This window comes from Aquarana catesbeiana, linkage group LG08 (assembly GCF_042186555.1).
Source record: "Aquarana catesbeiana isolate 2022-GZ linkage group LG08, ASM4218655v1, whole genome shotgun sequence".
NCBI classification, from domain to species: Eukaryota; Metazoa; Chordata; class Amphibia; order Anura; family Ranidae; genus Aquarana; species Aquarana catesbeiana.
This window is the reverse complement of record NC_133331.1, coordinates 195,143,111-195,167,591: the sequence shown is the minus strand read 5'-3', so window position 1 is coordinate 195,167,591 and position 24,481 is coordinate 195,143,111. Positions and strand designations below refer to the sequence as shown.

Sequence of the window (24,481 nt, the reverse complement as noted above, 5' to 3'; positions counted from 1 at the left end):
GAAGGGGGTGAGAGCGTCCAGTACTGAAGTGGTTAAACAAGCGGTTAGGAGTGCTGAAACCTGCTAGCAGCTTGTTTAAAGTACCAATCAGCACTCCCATTAAAGGAGTTGTAAAGTTTTTCACCCTAATGCATTCTATTTTATTTTTTTCCCAAATAATATGTCTTATTTACTTCATAACTCTCAGATTTCAATTCACATTACACATTTTAGTCAGCTCTGTAAGTATTGGTATTTTACCACTACCAGTGCTTTATTATTACTGTTCGTGTCATCACCCCTCAAAATAACGCCAGCTTCAGGGCGGTGATACTTGAGGGGGGTCTATAACTATCTATGGGGGAGAAAAGGAAAACTTTTCCAGGTAAGGTGGTGACAAAAATAACACTTCTTAGGATAAAATAACATTTTGTGAAAAAAACAGGGTTTTAGAACAAAAAAAAAATAAAGATTACACATCTTGGTGACATTAAGGTCGGTGAATTGAACATTTTTAGAAGATAATTATCAGGAGGTAAAATAAGTTATGTTGTTATAATAAATAATTACTCTTAGTCAGTCAAGCCTTTTAGGTTAGGGAAGTTTTGTGAGTTAGAAGTTTAAACGCTATTCTCTGTGTAACCTACAGCTAGCAGAGGGAAAAATAGAGAGAAGTGGCTGCACTGAGTAGTGGTGCCAGTGGGTTCTGTGGTAAGTCACAAAAAAATAAATAGTGGTGAAATCTAACCAAGCAACAAAAAGGCATACATACAAACAAGCAAAAACTGCTCAATGTGAACTTACAGGAGCTCCATGACATCGCCTTGTCTACGTGCATAAGGGCTCCTCTGTAGTTCAACTATCTCAGTGTGGAGTCCCATTATTTGGTCATCCAGAAAGGAAATTTGTCCAGCCTGTGAGTTCAGAGCAATACAATAGAATATTTACAATTTACAAAGAAGAGATATAGACACAAAGTTGAATCTGGCCATTGACATGAAGTTATCTCAGGTTTATGCCAGTGGACACTTGCCAGCCAACCGTTCTCAGGGAAACAACCTTTGCTAACTAGACCGGTGTGTCTGGTGAAACATACAGGTTTAGGACCATGTAGGCATACAGGTGCCTCTGCGTAGACAGGTCATGTCTGCACTACTGCGTTCCTTTGTATGTCTATGGTCACCTTTAAAAGAGAAGTTCAGGTTTTGTCTTTTGTTTTTCAAGGATCATACTTACCTAGGTGCATGCAGCATCAGTCTGATGCTGCATCTGTCCCCATACGGCTCTTAGACTGATAACAAACACCACTAATTGCTTGGCTCTCACAGCTTCGTGAGCGGACAATTGGTGACTGTCAGTCACCACTGACTGCTCTGACCCCTAACCTGGGCTGGGCTGTGGAGGGGGCGGGAGTGGCTGGCTCAGCCTCTCAGCGGCTCGTTGAGAGGCTAAGCCAGGTGCTGGTCTGGGCTTCTGGGAGGATCCCGACCAGACGATCTTTTCCCAGCCTGGACCGGCTCTGTGACTTCAGACCGCTGTCTGCTAAAAACTTGGTGTGTATTGCAAGAGAGTTTTTTTTTTCTTGGGAGAGTGCATGTGATCAGCACAGGGACGATCATCAGCACAGGGACAATCAGCACTGTCCAGACAGAGGATCAGGGAAGAATGAAAATGCCTCCTACAAGCTTTACTAGGAACTGATACAAGTCACAAGGCTGCTATATACTGCTGATGAGAAAAAGTATTTATCCGTTTGTTATTACTAAATAATTCAATTTCCATGTTCTGTGTATTGTGTGTTAGACCAGATATAGTGAATGCAGGATCTGGGTTTAGTAACGCTTTAAAGATTTGAGTTGACAGTTTGGATGTAAAAAATGGCAACAAAAGCTAAAGTGTCATACTCAATCCCTTCTTTAGAACGAACAAATGGGAAGAAATCAAGGGGAAAGCAGAGAGTGGCAGGAAACTGAAAAATATTTTATATACAGCTTTCCCTTGACACCTAGCGGGTTTGCTCCAAAGCAGCACCAAATCCAAAAAGCAATGACAGGCAAAACAATCCAGATAATATTCCCTAATTAGGTAAGATTTTTAACATACTGAAATATCAGCTTTTGGTGGATAGGACAAATTGCCATACCTCACCTATATACAAATAAACATCTTCAGAAAAACGTTATTCGTTTATGAGGGACAGCCTAGTTGGTTCAAATATTACCTTCGCACATCCTACCGCTCGATCCTCCATCTCCTTCCAAGCTCTCAGCATCTTCTCTGAAGCTGCCAAGTAGAGAAAAGGTTCATTAGTCTTTTGGCCTAATGGCTAAAAAAAACAATCTGCTCTAAAGTCTGTAATGCTTTTCAGATTACTGCAAAAAGGTGTGAGAATCTTTTAGATCAGTCAAGCTGACAGGCAACTGAAAAATATGTCACTGAGGCACTGGTAAGGAAAGTATTAACTTGGGTTGGGAGGGCCCTTTACAAATGCACTGTCGCTTTTCCCTGCATGGGCAAGTTGACTTTGTCTGTTTAGGAATGCCCAGCAATAAGTGAAAACTATAGGTGAACTGCTAATGAAAGCAAGGAAACACTGCAAAATAGGCAAATTAAAGTCATAAAGTCCACACATTTTAACCCAATGCGTGTTCTACGTAATCCACTGCAACCAGGTTACAGAAATCTATTACCATGCATGGAGGGTGTATTTGCTTCCTACAATCTGAGCCATTAGGTCTTCTCTCTCTGACAGATCATCAATCTAAATCAGACTTCCAAAAAAAGGTTTAAAGTGGAATTCCAGCCTATCAATAACTATGCTTTAAAATGCCTGCCGCCATCCCCCCCCCCCCCCCCCCCCCCCAACATCCCATCTTGCTTAGCCTGTGTAAAAAGATGTGAGTTCTTACCTATTTTTAATCCAGTGCAGTCAGATCACGTGATCCCCCGTGTTAGTGACTGGAAACTGCGGGGGAGAGGAGGAAGCGCTTAACAGCTGGGAATTGCGGGAGCCATGACTTCACCTCATAGGCTCCCATATCCCAGCCATTGTTGGCGTTCCCTCCTCTCTCCTGCAGCTGCCGCTCACTGACAGATTGGAGCCGGAGCTGCAAGGTCACATGACCGAACTGAAGTGGACTAAAACTAGGTGAGTATACTGATGTTATTTTACGAAGGTTAGGAATTGATAGGTAACATTGGGGGATGGAACATTTTTGGCATAGCTAGTGTAATGCTGAATACAAACGGTCCAGAAAATGTTTGGTTCAGCAGTAACCGGTCGACTTTCGGCCCGTGTGTACAGCTCCCTGTCCGACAGAGTCTGATCAGCGCTGGCAGCCAATGGCAGCCCTGTCAGAACACAATAGCACAGCAGGGGAGATCGTTGTACTAACATTGCTTGTGTTAGTACAGCGATCTGTCAGTTTTTTTTCATTTAGCCTGCTGGGTTGAACAAAAAATAACTTAGTGTGTACCAGGCTTTGGGCTGGAATTTTACTTTAAATCTAGAGGCAGAGAAGATTCTTAGTACAGTCATTTCATAGAGAGATGGTTTATAGATGGATAATATAACAAAACATATAATATTTAAACCACTAGGGCATTTTGCGTGGTAAATGGCTTCAAGATAGCCTTTGTCAGGAAGCTACAGGTGGCTTTGTAAGAGACAGCGTTGTGTGCTGGGAGAGAGCTCTCCAGTCTAAGTGTCAAAAGATTGAGGAGCATGTGTACAGCTGAATAGACTGTCTGTTCTTTTAACAGAAAGAACACAGAGCTGGCACCTCTGTGGATTTGTACTTCCGCTTATCGTGTTCCTCCCCCCCTCCGGTGTCACATTTGGCACCTTTAAGGGGAAGCAGATACCTGTCTAATACAGTTATTTGCCCCCACTTCCGACGATCTACGCCATGTCCGGGCCCCTTCTCCATCCCCCCACTGTCTTCTGGGAGACACACAGATCCCAGAAGACAGCAGGGACTAGTCAGGACGCGCAGTGCGACTTGTGCATGTGCAGTAGGGAACCAGGCTGTGAACTTCCTGATTCCCTTACTGAAGATGGCGGCACCTCCACCCGGGAGCCGAGGGACGGGTCAGCAATGTGGGCGCCCTGGAAAGGCAAGTGTCCTTATTTTAAATATCAGCAGCTGCAGTATTTGTAGCTGCTGACTTTTAATTTTTTTTTTTTTTTTTTTTTTTTCGGAGGAACTGCTTTAAGCAAATAAGAAGTGAAATATATAGAGCTCCACCTGGTGGTTAAGCTATAAACAGCTCTACATGCATGGCAACGTGGTTAGTGAAGATGCACTCACAGATTCCATAGGCCATTTGGTCACTGTAGCGCTCCAAATCAATCTCAATGCTTTTCTTGAAAAACTGCAGCTTGGCGTCTAATTGTTGAGAGGCTGATACCATTGTATTCTTCATCTTTGTGAGGTTGGTATTGTAGCGGAGTAGACTAAGCCTAACAAAAAAAAAAAAAAAAAGAAGAGGTGAGGACAATTAAAGGAATGGTAAAACCAAACTGGTCAGCCATTTTAAACTTTTAAGAGAAAAAATTGCCTAACAGCAAATGCCACAGAAAAGCCTAATCTGTGTGCCCCTCTGATCTTGGTTTTACTTTATTACTAATTGTGTGCAAAAACAAAAACTTTTTTTTCTTTGTTTTGCATAAAGCAGGGAGGCTTTTTGCGGTCTGTATCTTTGGTTGGGAGATTCACCCCTATATTTAATCTTGTCAATCATATTTTTTGACTACCTGTATAGCCTGCTCTAGATAGAAATGGATGCTGAATACTTACATTGCTGCTCTTTGCCCCTGAAAAAGGCGGCTATAGTCTTCCTTCAGCCCAGACACATAGTGAACAGCCTCTGCCCATACCTTGCGCAGCTGTAGTAAGGGAAGCTGAACTTTGCTGTCCTGTACTATATAAAAATGAAAAACATTTGTTTTGTTTTTTTATGTGTGATCAATGCTCATGGTTAAACAGGCACAAAATAGATTAAAGCACTAAAAAAATCAATAAAAAAAATCAATGTAAAGATTACAGTATCACCCAAAAAGCTTAAATTGTAAATAAAGTAAAAAAATAAAAATAAATTAAAAATTACATATATGTTTTAAGTTTCAATTCTGAATTATCTCTTTGTAGCCACCTGTTTAGATACATTGATTGCAGAGACTACAGGTGTAAGTGGCGAATAATGAGCCAAGTGAGAGAACACATTCCCGACTCCTTTACATGAGTATGTTCCTCCCTGCTGGCCACTGGATGGTGCAAAACTTTACCTGCCTTGATTAGTTGCTTGATTACTGTTTCAGACGCAGGTCTGATAGTATGCAATCAAGCAACTACTAGGTAAAAAAATAGCTAAAATCGACACCATCCAGTGGCTAGCTCACCCCCTTAGAACAGGGTTCATCAAGCAGGGTTCCATGAAACCCTAGGGTTCTTTCAGAGGTTGCTAGGGGTTCCTTGAGCAATTGAGCAATTCCTTGCCTCTCAGAAAATTCCCACTGACGCCAATGATCATGAGTTGTAGATATAGGAGTTTTTAGCAGGGGTCCTTTAAAACCAGAAAGTTATTTCAAGGGTCCCCCTCCCCCATTTATCTCTAGCTATCGTGACAAAGCTAATGATTTGAAGTTGAAATCCAGTCCAAATGCTTTTGGATAAAGTGGGAAAGGATTCAAGCCTCTACCAGGACTCCATTGGGCTCTTTCTACGTTGGAAAGTTCCCATCATGTTCCTTTCCAAGTCACAAAACGGTCACCAGCACAGAAGGGGAGAAGAAATCACCCCAATGAAGTACAGAAGTAAAGTATAACCCTGTCTTTCCCTATGCTAGAACTAAACTAAAAAGACTTTGACTGGGGCTGTAAGGCACCATATATTAACTTACCAATATAATTAACACATTCTGAAAGGTTTCTTGGTTGAAAGGGTCCATCGTAAGCAGTCTTGCTCTTATCAAACAAATATACCATGTAACTGTCCCAACCTCTCTGTGTAGGAAATGAGAAAAAAAAAAAACAGGACATAATTAATATGTTTAAAACTCTTATTCTTCTACATATAAGATAAAAAAAAATAATGTCTTCTTTAAAAGTACAGAACGTAGTAACACTACTAAGAATAATCTGCAGCTCACAAGACCCTCATTATCAAACAGGATAGGTCAACATTATCTTCTTACAAAAATAGCGCAGCCTCTCTAAACACCAGATGTGACATTTCAGAAGCTAGAGAAGAAATGTACATCCTGTGATCCAGTCGTACAACTTGTGAGGGAAAAATGAATGGTAGCTAAGAGGCAATGTCTGACCTATACACATACTATTTAGGAAAGGGACAGTTTGCAGCGACAAACCTCTATCTTTCTCTCTGCTACATAGTGAAACAGGTGGCATTTACTGGATAATTACCTTTACATAACCTTTTAAAACGACAAAACCACTACTACACTCTAAGAAGTTCAGAAATTATTGCTTAAACAATAAAAAGCATACAGTAAACTAGAATTATACAAAGTGAAGCGTTCCAATGTAACACAATGAAAATGATAAAAGAAAAGAAGAGTGAACCATTTTGAAGGAAACCTACTGTAAGTCCAGCCTTGTTAAATAAAGTGTGCAGGAGTTAATTTACAGCACTTTAGTTTGTGTCTTTCAAAAGATATTTGCCTTCAGCCTTAAAGTGCAAATCCACTGTTAGTGAACCTCGTTTCTTTTTTCATTACTCCCTACTAGCAACATGCAGTATCTCACAAAAGCGAGTACATCCCTCACATTTTTGTAAATATTTTATTATATCTTTTCATGTGACAACACTGAAGAAAATACACTTTGCTACAATGTAAAGTAGTGAGTGTACAGCTTGTATAAATGTAAATTTGATGTACCCTCAAAATAACAACACACAGCCATTAATGGCTAAACCACTGGCAACAAAAGTGAGTACACCCCTAAGTGATAATGTCCAAATTGGGCCCAATTAGCCATGGCCCCTCCCCGGTGTCATGTGACTTGTTAGTGTTAGGTCTCAGGTGTGAATGGGGAACGGGTGTGTTAAATTTGGTGTTATCGCTCTCACTCTATCATATCGGTCACTGGAAGTTAAACATGGCAACTCATGGCAAAGAACTCTCTGAGGATCTGAAAAAAGAATTGTTGCTCTACATAAAGATGGCCTAGGCTATAAGAAGATTGCCAAGACCCTGAAACTGAGCTGCAGCATGGTGGCCAAGACCATGCAGTGGTTTAACAGGACAGATTCCACTCAGAACAGGCCTCACCATGGTCGACCAAAAAAGTTGAGTGCACATGCTCAGCGTCATATCCAGAGGTTGTCTTTGGGAAATATACGTATGAGTGCTGCCAGCATTGCTGTAGAGGTTGAAGGGGTGGGGGGTCAGCCTGTCAGTGCTCAGACCATATGCCGCACATTGCATCAAATTGGTCTGCATGGCTGTCATCCCGGAAGGAAGCCTCTTCTAAAGATGATGCACAAAAAAGGCCACAAACAGTTTGCTGAAGACAAGCAGACTAAGGACATGGATTACTGGAACCATGTCCTGCCATCTGCTGAGACCAAGATAAACTTATTTAGTTCAGATGGTGCCAAGCGTGTGTGGCGGCAACCAGGTGAGGAGTACAAAGACAAGTGTGTCTTGCCTACAGTCAAGCATGGTGGTGGGAGTGTCATGGTCTGGGGCTGCATGAGTGCTGCCGGCAGTGGGGAGCTACAGTTTATTGAGGGAACCATGAATGTCAACATGTACGGTGGCATACTAAAGCAGAGCATTATCCCCTCCCTTCAGGGACTGGGCCGCAGGGCAGTATTCCAACATGATAATGACCCCAAACACACCCCCAAGACAACCATTGCCTTGCTAAAGAAGCTGAGGGTAAAGGTGATGGACTGGCAAGCATGTCTCCAGACCTGAACGCTATTAAGCATCTATGGGGCATCCTCAAACAGAAGGTGGAGGAGAGCAAGGTCTTCAACATCCACCAGCTCCATGATGTCGTCATGGAGGAGTGGAAGAGGACTCCAGTGGCAACCTGTGAAGCTCTGGTGATCTCCATGCCCAAGAGGCTGAGCTGGGACAAGGGATCGGCATGAGGGGAGGCTGCCCTTGGGCGCAGTTGTATACTGCAGGGATGGGGGTGCTGCCATTCTGACAGCGGCATCACTACTCCCTACTCCTGTCAGCCAAGCGCTGGGATCAGTGAGAGCAGTAGAGAGCCAGGAGGCTGTGCTCTCTATCTCCTCTCTGCCACAGGGGTCTCCCACTATGCACAGCCTCAGTTTTTGCGATGACTCCCCCTTTTAAAAAAATTCCTCCTATTGACAAGCAGATGACTGCTGGGGGTAGGACCCCCTAAGCTCGCATATAATGGTGGGGGGAGGGCACAGTTTGGAATCTTTGCCCTGGGCGCTGGATGACCTTGTCCCGGCACTGCCAAGAGGGTTAAGGCAGTGTTGGAAGATATTGGTGGCCACACAAAATATTGACACTTTGGGCCGTACTCACTCGTCGCCAGCAGTTTAGACATTAATGGCTGTGGAGATATTTTGAGGGGACAGCAAATTTACACTATTATACAAGCTGTACACTCAATAATTTACATTGTAGCAAAGTGTCATTTCTTCAGTATTGTCACTTGAAAAGATAATAAAATATTTACAAAAATGTGAGTGGTGTATCCATAGCGGACCAGAACAACAAACACGCTGCCAGTCCACTGCATGAGAAGGGCACAGTGAGTACCCCATTACAGACAGCACCCTCTCCAGCTTCCACAGAATCTTTATTAGGAAGATCAGTGAGAGGCATCAATCTGACTCATATGGATGATCTCTTAGCCAGCCCAGAGTCATGGGGGCAGGAAACCCACAACAATCCCCCCATTCTACATGATATCCCTTCTATGATGGCAGCTTTCTCTCAAATGCTAGCCAGGGGACTATCGCAGACAGCAGCACAGATCACCGCCTCGATCCACACTGAACTCCAACATATTGGGGCAAGGATAGAATTCATGGAAAAGAAAACTGACCAAACAGTCGCTAAAGTTAACCAGACCTCTTCCAGAATCCAGGACCTTACTGATCAATTAGAAGCAGCTATATCTAAAATTGACGACTTGGAAAACAGGTCGGGATGCTACAAATTCAGAATCTGTGGCCTCCCCGAGTCAGTTAAAGAACTGCATCCAACAATCCGAGCGTTCAACAAGGACTTAATCCCTGACATCCCAGAGCACCGACTGGAGCTGGACAGATCACATAGGGCCCTACAACCAGTATGATCGGATGGCCTTCCTCTGGACATTATAGTCAAACTGCACTTCTATGAGGTAAAAGAGAAAGTGATGAAATCACCTCGTAACTCTGAACAGCTTCTCATTTTGGAGCACCCAGTACAGATCTTTGCGGATCTCTCAACATACACAATCCAAAAGCAGCGCTCTTTAAAACATTTGCTGCAAGTTTTGGCTCAAAAAGAAATCGCACATAGATGGGCCTTTCCTTTACGCCTGAACGTTTCTTACCGGAATAAGGCCTACAACTTATCATTTATGGAGGGCAAGAGATTGCTCTTACACCTTGGCTGATCACCCAGGAACTCCCACAACTTCCCTCCTACAGAGGGGCATCTTCTTCCAAACGACCATCCCCACCAAGCCCCCTGACTCTAATTTGGCAGAAACAACAACTCAAGAGGTCAAAGGACTTTCACTCGCCATGATGACGACTTCCGGACCGAAGAGGCTGCCCATCCTCTTAGATCCCTCGATCTGATCTTTGGAAACACATCCACTCACTGTGACGGTTATCACACTTTATTTAGATTTTTGACTGGTTAGGTTACTAATCCCCCAGGAGGCCCTCCTTGGTCAACTGGAATGGATAGGTTTGCACCGTTTTTCTGAATTCTGCTAGTTCGTTAATAAGGAAAAATGAGGGGAATAACTGCGCTACAGTGAAATACATAAACAATAACAATTATAGCTGCAATTCATCTATGTAACACAAACACAGTGAAATTAAATAAGAAAAAAAGGGGGTTGAATCGCGTTAAAACAGATTGGTGATCATACACATCATCACCAAACCAAATATTTAGAACTAAGAGAAGAGTTCCCCTTTAGTGTATACATAATATACAAAACACATGTCAAATGAATAATCAATCCAAAAATAAAATGTTCAAAGTGATAATAAAAAGTCCACGTATAAAAAATAAATCATCCAAGTGACATGAAAGTATCTTAAAAAAGTTCCAAAAAACATAAAAATTCTTGCTGTGAGAAGAAAAAAGCGTGCTTGCTCCACCACCGTGAAATCAGACTGGCCGCTTACCAGAAACTCATGATCCCCCGTTACAGAGGATCAGAGAAAGCGGTTTGTTAATACTGCTTCGAACCACGACCAATGGATCAGAGACCTTATACCGAGATGGGACATCAAAGACTGCAGGGTCAGGCTAAAGATGTTCACACTGACAGGTACTCAGACATCAGCCCACAGCATTGCAGATACGGTCATAGAAGGAAAAAAAGGCTCCATATAGTGTAAAATCATTGACTTTATTGGATAAGTAAAAAGTTAAACTCACATGTTAGTAGACAATAGTAGGCATGTAGTGTAGTCTGGAGCGCCGGCCGGAAGCTCACAGACAGCCCGTCCTACTGGAAACAACAGCAGCAATGTGAGGTGATGAGAACACGTCGCTCTGCCCTTTTTTCAATGTGGTTTATACTTATCAATACCCACAAACAGGGTATTGGAGGGGTCCCTATTATGTACCTGGTCGTAGTGTCTGGACACAGGGTGCTTGTCATAGCCTCTCTTAATATTCCCTATATGTTCGTAGACGAACCCGCAATGCCCTTTTGGTCCTCCCCACATACTGAAGCCCACAGGGGCACTGTAAGTGATAGACCACCCCTACCGAGGTTCATGTAATAAATAAGAATGGATGCTTGTTCATCAAAGGTAGTAATGTCTGAGCAATTTCGTCTCAGACGTAAAAATTGGCCCTGGGGGATAGCTCTGAGCCAAGGCTCGTGGTGACAACTATCCACCGGGATGTAAGAGTTCCTGTCGGTCACCTTGAAGTGAGTTGATGTCACAAAATGGTCCTCCACTATCTGGATCTTCAGATCCAGAAAGTGGATAGTGTCACGACTGGCCTCAAAATTGAACCTAATACCCCTGTTATTATCGTTTAGAGATGTCATGAAGTTCTGTAGCTCCGATTCATAACCATCCCACAGGAGGACGTCGTCAATGTATCTGGCCCACAGGAGCACCTCCGATCTCCTGGGTGCATCAACGACGTCCTCCTCCCACTTGGCCATGAAAAGGTTGGCCAAGCTCGGAGCATATTTTGCCCCCATGGCCACACCCCGATCTTGGTGGTAAAACTGGTTCTCAAGTTATGGCTAGCGGCATAATGCAAAAGTTCCATGATGAAATTAATTTGTACAGGAGGTAAGCCAGAGTCACGGGTGAGAAACAGCTCCACCGCTTGGAAACCCAGGTGGTGAGGGATAATAGTGTACAATGAAGACACATCGGCCGTCACCATCCAAAGTCCCTCCTTAAGGGAAATGTTGGAAAGCAAATTAATCACATGTTTAGTGTCCTTGATAAATGAAGGTATCCTAGAGACCAAAGGTTGCAAAAAAATGGTCGATATATTTGCCCACCCGGGACGTGATAGAATCTATCCCACTCACAATGGGACGTCCCGGGGGCAAACCGGATCCTTATGGAACTTCGGGAGGTAGTAAATGACCGGAGTGCGAGGTGCACTGGGTACCAGAAATCATCCTTCCTTGTAATTTAATATACCTCTCTGGAAACCAACCTCTACGATAGATTCAAGCTCCTTTTTATATCTGACAAGAGGGTCTCTTTGTAAAACCGTGTAAGTCTCGGTGTCATCAACCAACCGATGCATTTCCCTCTGATAGTCACAACGATCTAGGATTACAATCCCCCCACCCTTGTCAGCTGGTCTAATGACAAGGGATTTGTTGTGACAAAGGGATTCCAATCCAACTTGTAGATCCTTATGCAAATTCTTGACCCTGATCTGCTCAAGGTCGCGGAGGACAACATCCCTAAATACCCGAATGGCCGGAGCCACGGTGTCAGGAGGATTGAAAAGAGAGGCATTAGAGAGGTTGGAATGTTGGTATTCTCCTCTCATTACATTACCCACCCCATTCATAGGGTTAGATAACATATAACATTTAATGTGCAACTTTCGAGTGAATTTGTGCACATCCATAAAAGGTTTGAAACTTGCTCAAGCTCCTAGGTGGAGCAAATTTCAAACCTTTATCCAACAGTTTCTTCTCGGGATCAGTTAGAGTTTGTTTAGATAAATTGAAAATGCCAGTTCCTAGGTCCTTTTTCTTTTTGGATGCCTGGACCCGCCTCCCCCCTCTGACTCCTCTTTTCGTTCTACGGGGCGTTTGGCTGTCCGTGAATCCCTGGGAAAACCCCAATTTTGATTGTTTCTGCCATCGGCGGGACCAGGGTATTGTGGTGGACCAGAATAGGTACAATCCCGTCGGGAATCTACAGGATAATGAGTACTCCGGTTCCTCATAGGGTAATTCTGTCTGTAACCATCGGTATTATTTCTCCGGTGTCTGGGGGTATCCAGGTCGGACAGAGGATAGAACCGATTTTGCAACGGGACCAAATTTGCATAACCATCAGAAGAGGGACCATAAGGGAGCTGGTTGGGTCTCATATTGTAATTAAGAGGGTTAGGACTCCATGATGAGCTTCCCCAATTAGTAGGGGGATATCATATGGTTGTGCATGATGACCAGGGTTTGAATCCCCATAGTAATCATATCTAGAATTCCCCGGTAGTCCCCTAGAGGGAGTACCCCCAGGGCCATGACTCAATCTATCTCTATGACCTTTAGATTTTTTCCCCATGGCGATAGGACGGAAATCCCTCCTGGGTGTGTGCCGAGTCGCTTGTCTCTCCTGAGGTAGAACAGGTGTACCACTGGGAGGAACAGGATCTTGTGATTGTGTGTCCATCCTCCTGTTTTCTTCCTCAATTGAGGCAAGTTTTTTTTGCCAGATAAACACAAACCCAGACTGGTAATCTTGCTTGTCTCTGGTATATTTCTTTCTCTTTTTGGCTTTTTGATCCCTATCTTCCTTCTCCAATATTTTTAAGAGACCCTTGGAGTGTTCCTTATATTCTTCACTATTAATATGAGGGGCTAGTTGGTCCTTAAGAGTCTTGATCTCCCCATCCAGACGAAAGAGTTTATCTCTCTTTCTCTGAATGAGGAAACGTAGAAGGCCAATTCCTGAGTCATTGAAATGTTTGAACCAACCCTCCAAGTCTGGGTCACCCTTCTGAGGGGGGACCTCCCATCGCAGACTTCTCGGGACCATGGCCTCCCTGATGTACGTTTCAAGGAAGGCAATGTCCCACTGGGTATGTGTCTCCGATGTTGTCAGATTTTTCAGTCTCATAAAGAGACCACTAATTCCTGAGTCTAAAGATAATAGGGTAGAATCAAAAACACCTGAAGTGTCTACCACTCTTTTTGCCCGGAATTCGAAAATATACATACTGGTATGAGCCAGTCGCCAAGCTGCAATTAATGTGTTCAAAACGTGATAAGAAAAATGAGGGGAATAACTGTGCTACAGTGAAATACTGTTCATAAACAATAACAATTATAGCTGCGATTCATCTATGTAACACAAACACAGTGAAATTAAACAAGAAAAAAAGGGGGTTGAATTGCGCTAAAACAGATTGGTGATCATACACATCATCACCAAACCAAATAAGGCATATGTTCTCGTCACCTCCCATTGCTGCTGTTGTTTCCAGTAGGACGGGCTGTCTGTGAGCTTCCGGCCAGCGCTCCAGACTACACTACATGCCTACTATTGTCTACTAACATGTGAGTTTAACTTTTTACTTATTCAATAAAGTCAATGATTTTACACTATATGGAGCCTTTTTTTCCTTCTATGACTGTATCTGCAATGCTGTGGGCTGATGTCCGAGTACCTGTCAGTGTGAACCTCTTTAGCCTGACCCTGCAGTCTTTGATGTCCCATTTCGGTATAAGGTCTCTGATCCATTGGTCGTGGTTCGAAGCAGTATTAACAAACAGCTTTCTCTGATCCTCTGTAACGGGGGATCACGAGTTTCTGGTAAGCGGTCAGTCTGATTTCACGGTGGTGGAGCAAGCACGTTTTTTTTCTTCTCACAGCAAGAATTTATGTTTTTTGGAACTTTTTTAAGATACTTTCATATCACTTGGGTGATTTATTTTTTATACATGGACTTTTTATTATCACGTTGAACATTTTATTTTTGGATTGATTATTCATTTGACATGTGTTTTGTATATTATGTATACACTAAAGGGGAGCTCTTCACTTAGCTCTAAATATTTGGTTTGGTGATGATGTGTATGATCACCAATCTGTTTTAGCGCGATTCAACCCCCTTTTTTTCTTAGTTTGTTAATTGCTCACCCATATGTTAAGCTTTAGAAAAGAACTGATATCTTAATTGCAGCACAACTGCCACTGGTTTTGATTGGGGAAAGAATCAGCACTATCCTACACGGTTTATCCTGCAGCTTTCCCCAGCGCAAAGATTCTCTCTGGACTCTGATATTTTCCCTCCACAGGTTATAGGGCAGGCCCTCGGGGATGCATTCTGTTGGCGGATGCCCCCATGTTTGCATCTCAATTCATGGGCTTGCACGCTGTTAGTGGGGGGGGGGGGGGGGGGGGGGGGCAGTAGTGCAGTCCCTCAGGTACGGTGGATATAAGTTACAAAAAGCAAAGCTCTGTTATCATTAAATTTGTAGGTTTTTTCCAAGGTGGGGTGACTGGTGAGGTCCCAATGTGCCTTCATCTGTTTTCGAGAAGTATTTAACCCCTCTCGGAGACAGATTTCTTCCCCCCGGTTTAGGTGGAAGTTTCTTTTTGTAGGGTTTGGCTTGAGAAGTGGCCGGTCCCTTCTCAATCTGAAAGGGTTTTGGGCTGAAATGTTTAATATGCTTTTTATTGATGCATTCTCTATTTTCTTCTCCTCCTCCTTTGCTAATGCCCTTCCAATGTTTTCCTGGAGCTCCTTCTACTCCAATGGACAAGAACGAGACATCTCAGCATCTAGAAAGACTTCATTCTATGGGGACCCTTTTCTGCTTGTGGTGAGATGTTTACCTTCCTTTGAGCTCTCCCCCTCTCTGATCCAAGGCTAAGGTTGCATCATGTAATTTGAATTTGCAGATATCTTCCCATAACGTTCAAGGAATTAACTCCCCTGTTAAACGCTGGAAAATTTTACAGTTTAATCATACCCAAAAAGCAGACGTCTTGCTATTACAAGGGTCACACTTCCCAGCCTCGTACAACCCCTCCTTTATTCACAAGAGATTCCCACAATTTTTTCTAGGGGATACGGAAAACAAAACAAGAGGGTTGACAATTTGTTTTGCTAAACACCATTTTTCTCCCACCAAGACTATTAGAGATCCTGAGGGACGCTACTTGCTGGTATCAGGTACATTAGATGGGGAGACCTATACATTAGTTTCATACTATGCACCAAATAAAGGCCAAGGGAGATTTTTCGAAGATATGATGCACACATTAAGACCTTATCTGACAGGCATGGTTGTTCTAAGGGGAGATACAAATCTGCCATTTGATCTCTCCTTAGATAAGTCCAACCTAGGAACCCCAAAATCCAAACGACCCCCCCCAGACAGAGCTCCATAGTTGCACAGTTGTTGCGTCTTAATAGCTTGGTAGACATTTGGAGGGAAATGAACTCCCATGTCAAGAACTATACACATTTCTCTGTGCTGTACCGCACCCATTCCAGGATAGATCGCATCTTCCTACAATCCACAGCGATCCCCTCTGTGCTCTCCTCCAAAATTCTGGACACCTCTCTTTCTGATCACTCAATAGTGATGCTAACCTTAAATTGCTCATCAAGGGTCAAAGGCCTCTTCATATTGAGCCTTAATGAAGCACTCCTGAGCAACGCTGTACACTGCACAATATTTGAGGGGACCCTAAGGGAAAATTTCACCGAAAATGACAATAAGGAAGTCTCCCCGGGAACATTATGGGCAGCTCGTAAGACGGTAATGAGAGGGAAACTTATCCAGATCTCTTCACAACTCAAGTGTGAACAAAATGCTGAAATACTAAAGATGTCAGAAAGATTCCTCGTTCTCAGCAAACACCACAAAAATAATCCTACCACTGACAATTTGACCCGACTAGATGCGGCTCGTATTAAAACTAAACTTAGCACTGACCATTTCTGCCGAGAAACATTTAAGATGGACCGGCACTAGATTTTACACTCAAAAAGATAAGGTAGGATCTAAACTGGCAACCAAAATCAGCCGTAACCGCCCCTAAAATCAGCACTAAGACTGGCGATCTTACTCAGAACCCCTTGAAGATCATGGATGCTTTTCATTTCTTCTATTCCAGACTAATGACAAACCACCTGACAAGCCCTCTAGAATGGAGACATTCCTCCGCAATATACCCTTACCTAAAATAATACACATGCATCAAGAACTGCTAGATAAACCCTTCACTACAGAAGAGATACTTGAGGTCATTAAATCGCAGAAGGCAGCCTCCGCCCCGGGGTCCGATGGTTTCTCGGTCATTTATTATAAAAAATTTGGCCACATCCTCTTCCCCTTCTTAGCCCGCTTCTTTAACTCTCTTCGAGATGGAGCCTCACTGGATAATGCACTAAATTCTGCCAACGTCTCTGTCATACCTAACCAGGTAAAGATGCAAGTGACCTCAGTAACTATCGCCCAATTTCCCTTATTAACAACTACCTTAAAATTATGACAAAAATCCTTGCAGTTAGGCTTTCAAGCTTTATAGCGAAGTATATACATAAAGATCAGGTGGGCTTCATCTCGGGAAGACAGGGTCCTGACCAGTCTAGGAGAGCAATAGACCTAATTTCCCTACTACACTACCGCTGGGATAAGGGGGCCCCACAGGATGGCCTTTTGCTATCCATTGATCTCCAAAAAGCTTTTCACTCCGTGTCCTGGTCATACCTTTTTGAAATTGTAGAGAGATGGGGCTTTGGCTCTGAATTTCTGAAGACTATGCATCTGCTGTATTCGAAACCTAGAGCTCAAATACATATTATGGGTCACTACATAGAGGCTTTTAATATACAAAAAGGAACTAGACAGGGCTGTCCCCTCTCTCCCCTGGTCTTTGCCATTACCATAGAAACATTAGCGTTAGCCATTAGATCTCACCCTGATATAAGGGGAAGTAACATGCGGTTCTGAAGAACACAAATGTGCACTCTTCACAGATGACATGCTGCTATTTCTCACATCACCTCTGATATCAACCCCAAATGTCCTTCGACGACTCAAGGACTTCGGTACTATTTCAGGACTTACAGTCAACATATCTAAATCTGTAGCGTTAAATGTGTTGGTCCCACCCAGACTATTAGATCAACTTAAACAACACTTTCCATTTCCTTGGGCCACTGACTTGATTCCTTATTTAGGTATCAAGTTAACAAACAATCTAGCCAACCTATACTCCGCTAATTACCCTCACATGTATCGAAAGTTAGAAGAGGACGTTAAAGCATGGGAGCAGTGTGGGCTATAATGGTTGGACGGACTCAACGCGAATAAGATGACATTATTACCACGCCTGTTATATCTTCCGTTCCCTCCCTATACCCATCCCAAAATTATCTTTAGATTCGGTTTCAGTCTAACATCATTAACTTTGTTTGGGGGAAAGGTGGGAATCGCTTCTCCAAAGAAATTATTTTCCGCCTTAAAAAACAGGGAGATCTAGGTCTTCCCAATTTGTGGTGGTACTACCAGGCTGCACAATTGAACGAATTTTTATGGTCTATTCCAGGGGTCCTAAACCTGATTGGGTTTCCCTGGAAAGACAGGCAGTTCCCCATCACACTCTGGATTATCTCCTATGAAGATCTTCCAAACAGAGACCAACCGTCCTAGCGTCTTCTCTTTCTCACTCCCTAGCACATGTGATAAGCTTCACAAACAAACTAAACTGATTTCTACCATGAGACCCCTCTCCCATGCAGGCCAATTTGATGCAGTGTGCGGCGAATGTTCTGAGCATTGACAGGCTGACCCCCACCCCTTCAACCTCTGCAGCAATGCTGGCAGCACTCATACATCTATTTTCCAAAAACTACCTCTGGATATGGCGGTGAGCATGGGCACTCAACTTCTTTGGTGGATCATGGCGAGGCCTGTTCTGAGTGGAACCTATCCTGTTAAACCGCTGTATGGTCTTGGCCACCATCCTGCAGCTCAGTTTCAGGGTCTTGGCAATCTTCTTATAGCCTGGGCCATCTTTATGTAGAGCAACAATTCTTTTTTTTCAGATCCTCAGAGAGTTCTTTGCCATAAGGTGCCATATTAAAAACTTCCAGTGACCAGTATGAGACAGAGCAATAACACAAAATTTAACACACCTGCTCCCCATTCACACCTGAGACCTTGTAACACTAATGAGTCACATGACACTGGCGAGGGAAAGTGGCTAAGTGGGCCCAATTTTGACATTTTCACTTAGGGGTGTACTCACTTTTGTTGCCAGCGGTTTAGACATTAATGGCTGTGTGATGAGTTAATTTGAGGGGACAGCAAATTTACACTGTTATACAAGCTGTACACTCACTACTTTACATTGTAGCAAAGTGTCATTTCTTCAGTGTTTTCACATGAAAAGATATAATAAAATATTTACAAAACTGTGAGGGGTGTTCTCACTTTTGTGAGATACTGTATATATGCCCCTGCAGAGGCATTTTCGGATTAAACCTACAACTGGTTTGTCCCCACATACAGAGCAAGGCGTACTGGCCCAAAGTTCCAAGATTTTGATGGGCAGTATTTTCTCCTGTGAAGACCAAGTCCACTATAACCACCTTCAAACCAACTGGAGAAGCTGGCATCAGTGGTTATTATCTTCCCAATCCCTTCTTCAGATTTCAAATCATCAACCACCAATTTTAGCTCTGCCACACCCCAGAAACAGAGCCCTTTGGCAATTTAACTCCTGGATCTTCATTTATACTAACCCGTCAGAGGCTCCCTACCACGATCGGAGATGCGGTTAGTCAGAATGACACACCACACCACTGAGCGCCGTGCTGTGCGCCCCCACAGGCGCGCGCTGGCTTGTTATCCTGGAAGAGGTCATATGACGTCCAGACAGGATAACGAAACCACCGCCCGGCCGTCATTCTGCTATAGACTGGGCGGGAACTGGTTAAAGATCTTTAAAGTTGGGTCCTGCTCTTCCTGAGCATGTGCACCAAGATCTCCATTAATTCCAAAGGAATATCTATAAGCTGGAGGAGTAATGCAGATATTCCATTGGACTGAATAGAGAATGCAATGAGCAGGACCTGACGGTGAAGATGTTTAAGACCTGCGGAACAGGGACAGGTAAGTGTGTTGTTTGTCAGGGGTGAGGAGAGAGGGCATCAGAGCCCATTACAAGTGGAGCCCAACATAAAGTATTGCGAACTTACCACTCCATCTATCACACACTGGGAGGCAGGCTTTCTGGGGTCAAGAGACACCCCCATTTCAAGCAGCAACTCTTGATTGCAGGTACTAATTCCAGTCTCTTTTTCAATGTTAGACTGAAGAGTGTGTAGACTTTCCTCGGGTTGTAGGCGGAAAGAGATGATCTTAGCAGATGTCATGTTCAAAATGTGTACAATCTGTAGATGGGATATAGAAGAATGAAAATGAAAATGCAACCCCAGTAGCGTTGCAAATAGTTGACTACTGTAGCTAGATTTAATTTCAGGTCCGTTACACACAAAAAAAACAAGCTCAATGTACCTTTAAGTTCAGAATGTGTTCCATTAACACAAAACAACGAGGGCGACCAGAGTGCTCATCAATTCCACCTCCACGATGCTGAGGGTCCCAGTTTAGTACAAGCTGTAACCATGTCTCCATGTGCTCCACCATGATGCTTCCAAAACAAAGTAAAAAAAGGTAAAAAAAAAAAAAATCTATTTCCTCATTAGAGCATGCAGAAGATTCACAGAACCTACAGCGATTGTAAAGGTGTTTTTTTTTAATAACAAACATGTTATACTTACCGGCTCTGTGCAATGTACAGAGCAGCCCCAAACCTTCTCTTTTGGGGTCCTCTGCTAGCACTCTTGGCTCCTCCTCCCTTCCAGTCACTTGCTATGGGGGCTATCGTGCAGGCTCTTTCCTGAGCAGAGGTGTGTGTGTCTATTGGCACACATAGCACGGCTCAGCCCTGACCCCTGAGCCTGCCAATGGTTCCCGCTGCTACCTCTGAGTCGTATGAGGAGAGGGAAAGAGTAAGAGCAGTGCTGCTGCTCTCAGGCAAAGCATTGGATCAATATCAGGCTCAGGTAAGTATTTGGGGGGGAGAAGATCATGGAAGGTTTTTTTCCTTAATGCAGAGAATATATGGGTACCTTAAGGTAACAGGCAATGAACAGATCATCTGTGTCTGTTCTTCTTTGCCCCTATACACCAAACTAATCAAACTATTTGTTCTGTTTTAAAAGTTTTGTGTTCCCTATGATTGTAGTGAAAAGATAGTTCTTCCTGTCTCAGTAGAGCAAAAGGACTGCTGTAAATAAGAAACAGTAAATTTCAAGCGTCTCTCAATCAATCAATGTGACTGACAATGAAAATGATTTTATTAATGCTTGGGACAAAAAAAAAAAAAAATAGCTTAGGGTGCGACACTGAAACTGAAGCAAACCTTTATTTTGTCAAATCATGGCAAAGCAACAGGTTTGATGAATAGGAGGGAGCCTTCTATGCTCTCCTCTGCCACCATGATTGCCTCCTGGAGCCTCCACACAATTGTGGCGTTAGGCAAAATTAGATTAGAGCTACACAGGGATAAGGACTGTCCCCAGACTCCACGTCACGGCATTCAGGACTTGTAATTGGTTGTATTGTGGATTGACATGGGAGAAACTGGGAGTGTGTTCCAGAGCCTGCATTCAATACGGCAGTGGAGAACAAATAAAAAATAAGTATATGTGACCTTTTTTCTCTAAAGCAAACCAGTTACCGGTAGTTTTGCCTAAGTAGACATAGTACAGGAAAGCAGCTCTCAGAACACGGTATGTAGGCTGCAACCAATGTCCTCTTCTTCTCACTTGTAGTCATTCAATGCAGAGCAATGGCTTTAAGTGGATGTAAACCCGAATTTTTTTATTTTTTATTTTTTTATGTCATAATATAGAGTATAAGATTTCCAATCATTTGAGCCCAGTCTTGCCACAAAGAGTTAATAAATCTCTGAGCAATCCTCTTTTATTGTTCAGTGAGATAAATCTTGACAAACAGAGAAAAACTTTGTCAAATACTCCCCCTTGCTGTGAGTGACAGGTGATTTACATATCTCGTGCACTAGCCTAAGACACAGGCATTATTTTTTAATTCCCTCCCGCTCCTTTCTTCTGCTGCTCTGCCAGGATTGGATGTTCCACACCTCAGCATAATTTGGCATGCTGAAGTCATGTGGTTACTTTCCTGTCTTTTCACTGGATGTTAGAGATCATAGCAGAAGTTCAGTGTAAGAAATACACAGGAGAAAATGCATATTGACAAGGGGAGTGTAGAGGTGGGCGGGGAGTCTACTGACATCATGACTCCACCCACCGAGCTCCAGACAACAGACCCACCCATGGAATATGCAATTTTTCGGCTCTCATAACAGACAGAGGGGAGACATTTGACAGGTAAAGATACATGCAGGAGGTGTGTATATCCTTATAGATAACCCCTATGGCAGTAGTTTAGAAAGGATGACATTGGGTTTACATCCACTTTAAACACTTTGAGCCACTGATACAGAGAAAGGATCATTGGCTCTCCCTTAACTCACTTGCTGTACTCTTGCCCCGGGTCAGTAACTTTTGAAGTCAGACACACAGGCAAAGTTGTATTCTGAAAAAAAGGCAAAAACTGCAGCTTGTATATTTCTGTCCATAAATACTTCTTTCAGCCATCTGGCTGCCAATAAAGAGTATTGTGCATCATAGCTTTCCCTCTTCTAGATTGCAAGGTATGAAAGGAGTAGCAATCCAGGGGTAAAGAAGCAAGTTAACAGCTGCTGATCGCATTACATTTTATATAAAACCTACTTCAATCCTGTAGTGGATTTAGAAAACTAGGTCAAGTAGAACACAGCAAATCCAAAAAAACATCCAGTCATTCACTTAGACGAGATCTCTGATAACAAAAAAATAAAAATAAATAAATAAAGGACTTTGATTAAAGTGGATTTCTGGGCTTATACTAACTAATCTTTAAACTCATCTCACCCCCCCCCCCCCCCAACATCTGTACTAACTAACCTGTGGAAAAAAAATGCATATACAGATGCATCCCATAAAATTAGAATATCATCAAAAAGTTAATTTATTTCAGTAATTCAATTCAAATTTGTGAAAACCCAAAATTCTGTATTTCAGAAAATTAGATTATTACAGAAGACTAATTAAAAAAATAAATAAATAAAATAAAAAAAGTATTTTTAATACAGAAATGTTGGCTTACTGAAAAGTATGTCCATGTACAGTATAGTAAGCGCTCAATACCTGGTCAGGGCTCAGTTTGCATGAATTACTGCATCAATGCAGCGTGGCATGGAAGTGATCAGCCTGTGGCACTGCTGAGGTGTTATGGAAGCCCAGGTTGCTTTGATAGCGGTCTTCAGCTCATCTACATTGTTGAGTCTGATCTCTCATCTTCCTCTTGATAATACCCCACAGATTATCTAGGTTTAGGTCAGGCTAGTGTACTGTTTGATGTTACATGTTCCACCCCAAGTACGGATGTAACATGTTCCAAAAGGTGAACTCATCTTTTAAGGTCAGTGTTCATGATTCAACAATAAGAAAGACACTGGGCAAAATTGGAATCCATGGGAGAGTTCCAAGGCGAAAGCCACTGCTGATCAAAAAGTACACAAATCCGATAGGGCCATGCCACAGCATCCCAAAACAGGCCATTCACGCTTGAAAACCCTGCAATGTGGCTGAATTAAAAGAATTCTGCAAAGAAGAGTGGACAGAAATTCTTCCACAGCGAAGTGAAAAACTCACTGCCAGTTATCACAAACACTTGATTGCACTTGTTTCTGCCAAGGGTGGCACAGCCAGTTATTAGGTTTACGGGGCAATTACTTTTTTACATACGGCCAGGCAGGTTTGGACAGCTTTTTTCCCCTAATAAATTAAATCGTCATTTAAAAACTGCATTTTGTATTTACTCGGGTTATCTTTGTGCAAAATTTAAATTTATTTGATGATCTGAATCATTTAAAGCGGAGTATACTGTAGCTGCTGACTTTTAATATTAGGACACTTACCTGTCCCGGAATCGAGCAATGTCGGTACCCCAGCCGAGGTTTCCATTGGCTCTCGGATGCTGCCGCCGCCATTGTCTGTAAGGGAAACAAGCTTTGCGGCTTCACAGCCAGTTCCCTACTGGGCATGCGCGAAGCGGGCTGCACCGAATGGTACGACGGCGGGGGAAGGAGGCCGAACTTTTGAGTAATTTCGGAGCGGCTAGATCTCTGGAGAGAGGGGACAGGTACCTGTCAAACACAGGTGACCGCTCCCCCTCCCCCCCTCCCAAAAGATGCCACGCCATTTTTTTCCCCCTGATTTTTTATTGCCAGCAATTCATTTTTTTTACATTCAACTGTCAGCAGGGAAACAGCTGATGACTCATCAGTTGTTAAAAATGAGGAGGCTGGCTTCCCAGGCCCGCTCCTTAAAAGTGTTTGTAACCTTACACTATGATTCACTCCCAGCCCCGCTCATTTAAGCACCCATAATGCACTGTATGAGTGTTTGTCAAAAACAAAGCCTCTAAATCCCTTTTTTAATGTATCTTCAGGTTGGTCACGTGACTCCCGGCTGCTCTAATACTCCGACCTATGGGCAACAACAGGAGGGAACGAGATCTCTCTTTGACGTCAGCCAGGGAGGTCACATGACCACCGTGCTGGCCACTCAGCCCCTCCCACTATAGCCCTTAGATAGGGGAGGAGAGTCATGTGAGCAGCCAGAAGATACATGAAAAAAGGTATTTACAGATTTCGCTTTCAACAAGCACTTGCACAGTGCATTATGGCTGCTTAAGAGAGAAGGGCTGGCAGTGAATTTTTTAAAAGCTTAGTTTACTACTAACAGCAGTAGGAGGGGGAGTCAGAGACAGCTCACACAGACGCAGGAGCTGACAGAGGGAGGGGGGGGGGGTGTACAGAGGAGAGCTGTGGATAACAGAGGCACGTAAACTGACCATGATATCAGTGCTCAGCAGCCATGATAAACCGTTGTCACTTTACAAAGGGGAGGGCAGAACCAGGCAGGATCAGCCAGG

At 43.2% G+C, this 24,481-nt stretch overlaps 1 protein-coding gene across 1 annotated transcript in view; it reads right to left on the bottom strand.

The window, feature by feature from the left end:
* The window catches only part of CHUK (component of inhibitor of nuclear factor kappa B kinase complex), a 90,376-nt gene that overhangs the window by 26,299 nt on the left and 39,596 nt on the right, over positions 1-24,481 (bottom strand). Inside the window, exons 9-15 of the mRNA XM_073596755.1 lie at positions 19,928-20,063; positions 19,609-19,803; positions 5,881-5,983; positions 4,779-4,902; positions 4,290-4,441; positions 2,201-2,262; positions 784-893 (exon numbers count right to left, since the gene is read on the bottom strand). Coding sequence (XP_073452856.1) covers positions 784-893; positions 2,201-2,262; positions 4,290-4,441; positions 4,779-4,902; positions 5,881-5,983; positions 19,609-19,803; positions 19,928-20,063 — 882 coding nt within the window. The remainder of the gene's footprint in view (positions 1-783; positions 894-2,200; positions 2,263-4,289; positions 4,442-4,778; positions 4,903-5,880; positions 5,984-19,608; positions 19,804-19,927; positions 20,064-24,481) is intronic.